General features: G+C 40.3%; 1 protein-coding gene across 1 annotated transcript; it reads left to right on the top strand.

The window, feature by feature from the left end:
* The first annotated feature begins 6,086 nt into the window (after nt 1–6,086).
* On the top strand, nt 6,087–6,794 carry LOC120781185. Its single transcript, XM_040113308.1, has one exon. It carries the CDS (start codon nt 6,087–6,089, stop codon nt 6,792–6,794), a length of 708 nt encoding a protein of 235 aa, XP_039969242.1.
* Nucleotides 6,795–7,503: the final 709 nt, after the last annotated feature.

The raw sequence follows: 7,503 nt of genomic DNA, 5'->3' as shown, positions 1-7,503 counted from the left end.
ACGTAAAGGTTTGACATAAAAGGGAAAGAAAATCATACAAAGCAAAATGTCAAAGTAGCAGGTAGAGTTACCATGCTTAATACAATTATAATTAACTCCGAAGGGTGTGGCGGTGCTGCCACATATATACCAATGTGATCAGGTGACGAGTAGAGTTGAAATCCGGATGTCTGTCTGTCCGTCCGTCCGTCTGTGCAAGCTGTAACTTGAGTAAAAATTGAGATATCACGATGAAACTTGGTACACGTATTTCCTAGCTCCATAAGAAGGTTAAGTTCGAAGATGGGCAAAATCGGCCCACTGCCACGTCCACAAAATGGCGAAAACCGAAAACCTATAAAATGTCATAACTAAGCCATAAATAAAGATATTAAAGTGAAATTTGGCTCAAAGGATCGCATTAGGGAGGGGCATATTTGGACGTAATTTTTTTGGAAATGTAGGCGAGGCCCCGCCCCCCCACTAAGTTTTTTGTACATATCTCGGAAACTACTATAGCTATGTCAACCAAACTCTATAGAGTCATTTCCTTCAGGTATTTCCATATACAGTTCAAAAATGGAAGAAATCGGATAATAACCACGCCCACCTCCCATACAAAGGTTATGTTGAAAATCACTAAAAGTGCGTTAACCGACTAACAAAAAACGTCAGAAACACTACATTTTACAGAAGAAATGGCAGAAGAAAGCTGCACCCAGGCTTTTTTTAAAAATTGAAAATGGGCGTGGCCTCGCCCACTTATGGACCAAAAACCATATCTCAGGAACTACTATACCGATTTCAATGAAATTCGGTATATAATATTTTCTTAACACCCTGATGACATGTACGAAATATGGGTGAAATCGGTTCACAACCACGCCTTCTTCTAATATAACGCTATTTTGAATTCCATCTGATGCCTTCTCTGAAAAATGTACACATTATGTATATTTTGAAAATGACGGATAATGAAATCTCGATTATCACTTTATCATGCGAGAGTGTAAAATGTTCGGAGACACCCGAACTTAGCCCTTCCTTACTTGTTTTACTTACTCTTTGTTCATCGTTGCAATCGTCAAACGACGAAATACTCTCCAATTGAATTTCTTGGTCCTTTAGAAAATTCAAGCTTTCAAAATATCATAGCGTTGGTACATAAATATCTTCTGCGCTTGCTCTTGATTTCTCGCTTCTCCGAACTTTTTGCAATTCGCGTCTATAATGTAGCACTTTTATCGATTTCTTTATATTTCGTTAATAAGTTATTTCAACTTTTACTTTTCTCAACTTTATTTTTATATTTATCGGTTTTAGTTTGCCAAATTGCCACTTCATTTTTTATAAGATCAATAAATTCTGATACGAAATCTTTATTCACACTTGCCATTGTTCGTCCACGATCTTCACTGTTCGGCGACAAGAGAGAAATGAGGTTTTGTGTGCACACAGCGCCATACACGACACACATGTGTGCACACCGATGGTAAAAAATCAAACATTTTCGCGAACATGGATCGGTATGTGTGTTATTACACGCGTCAACTGTTGTTGCCGCAATTCTTGGTTTATAGGCGAAGGGACGAAGAGGAGAGGAGAATCGCGCCGAGTTTCTAGTGTTCAGCAACACGCTTTGTGTTCTTATTCGTAACAGTACGTTTTTCGGCATTCGGGTTCTTTCTTTCGTAGTGCATAGTTGCAGTTGCGTATATTTTTTGAAATTAATATTTTGAATATATTTAAAAAATTTAATCTCATCTTTTGGTAAGTAATTTGAATATATGCATACAAATATACATAATATAATATAAATATTTTAGGTAGTGCCAAACTGAAAAAAATCGTATTAATTAAAGATATTGTGAAATGTATGGAGGAAGCCATAATTGATTCAGACGATAGTGAAAAGGGTGATATGTGTGAAGGTCTGTTATATAATCTTTGTTTTAATTTTGAATTATAAATAAAATGTATTTCTTAATCGACAGAAGTGATTAATATAAGTATGTGATAGAGTGGAGTGACCAAGGCGCAAACAGGTTCACATTCATTTTTAATGAAGGAACTACTGCACATTGATGTAAATGGACACAAAAATTATCTAAGAATGTCAGAAACGCAGTATAATTTTATATTATCTGCAATACAGGACGACATAACGAAGCAAGATACTGTGATGCGAGCTACAATTTCAGCAACGGAAAAGCTGTCACTGATCCTCCGTTTTCTCGCAAGGGGTAAGTTTAAAATTAAACTTTTTCGTATTCTAAACTAGAATTTAAAAAACCTAATATTTTTTTTATATTTTATAGGAGAATCGTTTCTAAGCGTAATTTTTGGGTAAAAAATTTCGCAGCCAGCAATTAGTGGAATAATTCCCGAAGTTTGTGATGCTATTTACAAAAGACTGACGGCGTTATATTTGAAGTTATAAATAATTTATTTTCTTATAATAAATAATTACATAATTTCATAATTTTAGTTTCCAAGCAATACGGCAGTGTGGGTATCAATTGCGGGGATTGTAACTGCGAATCACGATATCTGTTTGATTTTTGTACTAAACGGCGTATAAGGCATTGGACCTCCCATTGAGCGTCTTCTCGCATGTGAGGAACTATCTCCTCCATTTTCGCAGAGACCAAATTGCCCAACCAACTATACGGTCTATTGCGTCTTTCAGCGATTAAAACTATTTGATTTATACACATATACATATATGAATAATATACTATATTAACAGTTTCTTTAACCACAATTGGTTGGGTTGTTGTTGGAGATATATTATTTTCACACTCCCGACTTCCCGACGCGCTTGGATCCTAAAGTATAATAATGATTTGAATGAATAAAGTTAATAAAATAAAATAAAGTATTACCTCGTAGTTAGATTCCCCCCTCCTAATTTGCGTATGTTGCTCCAAAAATTGCAGCAGCGAGAAGCACCATAACTTTGGAGAATACAAATCGTTTATACTAGCTCCGCTTTTTCGTGAATTGCGCACTTCACGAATTTCTCGTAAATATTGTGTTCTTATATTTTTCCATTTTTTTATTTCACATACATTTATGTTTGGCACGTTTAGCTCTTCACAGATTTTGTTAAAAGCTTCAGCTTTTACATTCCGGTCCAAATATAACGGTGACTTTATGCTATAATTACTCCTGTGCTTCTACCAAATATATTAATTTTTCAATTAGTGCTTTTGTCCACTTTACTTTTTTCGCCATATTTATTTAAAATAATCGAATATTAATAAACAGAAAATTTAAAAATTAATTTATTCAACTCACCACTTTTTAAAATTTCGTAAACACTGTAAATTAACATCCTCACGCTTCAATATCCAAATAACAACGCAACAGGCATTAAGTGTAGCGTAGCCGTAAAGCAGAAAAATTTGAGAAAATGATATGAAAGAGAATGAGAAAAAAACTCGAACAGAGTTGCGCAACACAAATTGCTCGTATGAACGTACTGGGCGACAGCAAAAGAGAATCGCCCGAGAATTAGCAACAAGAATTGACGCGTGTAATAACAGACTATGCACACAAGTCCATGCACGAGTAAACCGCAATCGCACACATACCGATCGAACATGTGTGTCGTGTATGGCCACTTTGAAGCAGTTTTTGAAGTCATTATTTTGCCCTAATGAAAACAAAGCATTACTACTTTTTGCGCACAGTAATATATTCATATTTCGTTAAAAATATTCGATAAAACTGAAATAAATTTTTAAAGATAATAATATTGCCCTAAGACTGAAATTCACACTGAGCAGTGTTTTTTTTTTTTGGTGTATGTGGGGAAGATATTGTATGTAAGAACGCTCAGAATATTAAGTGCTTTCCGAAACAAAAAAATCGTAAAGATTACTCGCGTTAGCTTACTCTATTTGGACGAAGGTAGTATTGCAGATAATACTCCGAGATATCTTTGGAATTAAAATCTGTCTATCAAGTTATGGATAAATTCAATATACATAGTAAATAATTATGATAGCATTTCCAAATGGTTAAAAAAAAATCATAAACAAATTACTCTTCTAGAACGGGGAACTTATAGCATATATTGTGATACTTTTATTGAAAATTGCGCTTAAGAGGCTCTCTTCGAACAATTTCCATTCGAACGACAAAGTGCGACAAAATTCAACATCAGCTGGTGAGGAAAGAGCTGAAACTAGTTTACGTTTAGGTAGGCGGCACTTCTATGAGACCGACATATGTATGTAGATGAAAAGCGAGTCGTTAGACTGAGTTTGGGACGGTGTGGCGTAGCTGTGACTTATTACTGACTTTGATGTCAGGGTGTTAATCGTGAAACGCAGCCGCAACAAGACTGACAAATAAAAAAGTAATGTTCGAAGCAGACAAAAAATTGAAAAATAAATAAAAACATTTCAAGTCTACAATCTTTTAGCAACTTAAAAATAGCGCTGCCATGAAATGTAACACTGAGAGCACGAAATTCGAGCGGGATGATCTCCGTTGGTTAGTCTCGCACATTCGGTTATGCGTCCTGCTCGTCGCGTGGCTGTTTTGGTGGAGCCTTCACGTTGACAGTTGGCGACAAGACTTTTGCGGCTGTTGTGCGTCCGGTAATACTTAGTAGTCCAAAAACTATATAAGAAATTACAAAACCTTGCATTATCACCAGCTAATAAAGTATGAAAAGTGGCACACAGTAATTTAAGAGAAGATGTTGTAGGGCTAATCGACATTTTTTTATTTGTTTAAAGTATTTATGAAGTAGGTTAACAAATTTGTAATAAGCCGACCATGAGCCAACGGAGCTGTTCAGAGCGCACAACTTCTGTGCCATTAATGCCAAAACTTGGGGCAGTCGATTTACCTAAGCTTCTCTTGAACTGTAAAGTGGATGCATAAGAACCTCCCAATCAACCTCCCGGAGCATCCGGCGAGTTACTATATGTGTATGTATGGCTTGTATTTTCTTCGAAGAAAAACGTTTAGACCGCGGGATCAATAGGGTCTTCTAAAGGTAAACCTATATTATATATCGGTATATTTGAACATGATTTGTTATAGATTTGTCTTGGTTGCATTACTTCTGAAATTTATTCTAAATGAATTTGCTCCAGAGAGTATTCCCCACTTCGACTTTTATTTTAGTTATGAAAACATTCTGCTGATCGTTCTATGTAATATGATATTCGCCGTGGCCAATGCGCAAAGGACCATAAATCTTTCGCAGAACCTTTCTCTCGAAAACTCGTAACGACCATATGGCAGGACGGGAATAATGAGCGACCAAACTTTATAATGGTTTTGTTCTTCGAGAGAGGACTTTACTTCTCAATTTTCTACTCAGTCCAAAGTAGTACTTGTTGGCAACTTTAAAACAGTGAGTGCGACGACTGTTTATTTGATGACAGGAGATATTTCGTCTTGCCCTTGTTCACTGCCAGAGAGCGGCGTTAGTTCTGCTTTGTTCACACTAGATAAGGAAGGACCACTTCCTTTCTAGCAGAACTAACGCCGGAAAGGAAATGGTCCTTCCTTATCTAGTCTGAACAAAGCAGAACTAATGCCGCGGGTGTTGAGGCCATTGAAATCGATGTCATCGGCATACGGCAGCAGCTGAACACTCTTATAGGAAATTGTACCTGCTCGATTAAGTTCTATAAGATCGAATTATTTTCTCCAGCAGATTGAAGAAGTCACACGATAGGAGAGGTTCTTCCCGATCCTTACGGAGCTTTTGGTATTGCTTAACGTCTGAGGAGGATGTAGTGCAGGTCGCCTTCACCTTAGTGCATCCTGGGTAACGCTAAATGGCATGTGGCCATCACGGCCTTTCAACGCCTTGAGACGACTTTTGGCATCGAACTGGTTTTTAGAATAGGACAACTTTTTGGATCTGTTGGAACCCTGGGCTGGTGGTGGCGGCATTCTGGCACCTGAGTATGATGGGGTGACACCCATCAGAAATGGCTGTCGGGCTAATGTCGAAACTGTCCCGTTAAAACCCTGGCAGGCCTTGGAGTACCCGCCAAAAGAAAGAAGTAGTGAAGGGTGGAGCATTCATATACGGCGGAATCGCCAGTACTAGCCGGGGAACTTCTGCTAGATTTATGAAGGGTTCCACAGGGGGCGTTAGCAAAGGTGCTTTTGCTAGGAAGCTGAAGTCGGACCGTCGATTAGCGGCAAAAATAGTGAAACGCTACGGTGGTAAGCATGTTGGCCAGGTAACTGAGCAGCATGCTAACACGCTTGAGTGGGCCAAGAAGGTGCTGAGCGAGACCGAGACCGATAGCACACAACTTGAGACAAAGAGAACTGAACCAGCGGTTAAGCGGCAAAAGTCACATGAGGGAGAAACCTCCCTTGGTAAGAAACCGCGAACGAGGGCTGCGCCAACCTTCAGCGAAATCGCAAAAAGTGCCGACGCAAGAGTACTTGGTGTGCTCGACCGAAGCAGGGAGGACGGTGTCATCTTCCATAAAGAATGGAAGAGAGTAGCTGCGGCTATCTCTTCAGTCTTCCTCAAGGTGTTAAAGGAAAACCCTGGGCCACCCCCAAAATGTATAAGTGCCGGTTGGCACCACGGGCTCCACAAGCTGACCAGATGTGCCGATGAAAGATCGGCCATTTTATATAAAAAAGCAGTTTCTCTGGTGGGGGAGGTCTGGAAGGGAGCCAGACTGGAGGCCGTGGACAAAGAGGATCTTCCTCTTCGCCCTAGGGTTCGCGTCTGGCTGCCTGCCGAACCGTCCACAGAGACAGAGGGCATCACGGATGGTCAGACGACCATGGAGAACGGCCCAAACGACCAATTTTAGTAACGCTGACGTGGTGACAGCAAAGCTGGTGGGCGATACCGGAAATGTCTGGCTGATCTCCGCATATATGCCTCACGACGATGAGTTGGAGCCACCTCCCCTTTTGCTAAGGAGGACCTTGGCTGAAGCGTCCCGGAAAGCTGCCGGTGCCATCATCGGTTCGGACGCCATCTCTTGACACTCGATTTGGGGGAGCTCGGACACCAATACTAGGGGTGAGTCGCTTTTTGATTTCATTGTTAGCGAAAATCTTCGCATTTGTAACAGGGGAAACTCTCCAACTTTTGTGACCGCAGGCAGGGAGGAGGTTCTTGACCTCACCCTGGCCTCACACGGGGTTGCCTCACTGATCTCAAACTGGAGGGTCCTCGATGACCACTTCTTTTCTGACCACAGGTACATCGGGTATAATCTGGTCGGATAAGGTCCGCCTAGAAAATCCTTCAGAAATCCCAGGAACGCGAACTGGGAAGGTTATCGCAAGAGGCTTCGGCAAACTCTCCCACGCGCACCGAGGATGGACAAGTTGGCCACCGCCGATGTGGTGGATGAGTGGGTCGAAGTTTTCAGCTCGGCGTGCGACAATGCACAGGAAAGCTCCTGTCCACTGAAAACACCGAAGGGCAGAGGAAAGCCTCAGTGGTGGACCTTGGAACTCTCGAAAATTAGGGCATCCTGTAGACTATATCTATCTGACCACTGAGCCTTG

This window comes from Bactrocera tryoni, unplaced genomic scaffold, assembly GCF_016617805.1.
Source record: "Bactrocera tryoni isolate S06 unplaced genomic scaffold, CSIRO_BtryS06_freeze2 scaffold_485, whole genome shotgun sequence".
NCBI classification, from domain to species: Eukaryota; Metazoa; Arthropoda; class Insecta; order Diptera; family Tephritidae; genus Bactrocera; species Bactrocera tryoni.
The sequence above is the reverse complement of the archived record's forward strand: the minus strand, read 5'-3'. Positions and strand labels throughout refer to the sequence as shown.

Excerpts from the sequence above, each read along its gene's own strand:
- LOC120781185 (XM_040113308.1), top strand. The coding sequence starts at position 6,087 with ATGAAGGGTTCCACAGGGGGCGTTAGCAAAGGTGCTTTTGCTAGGAAG.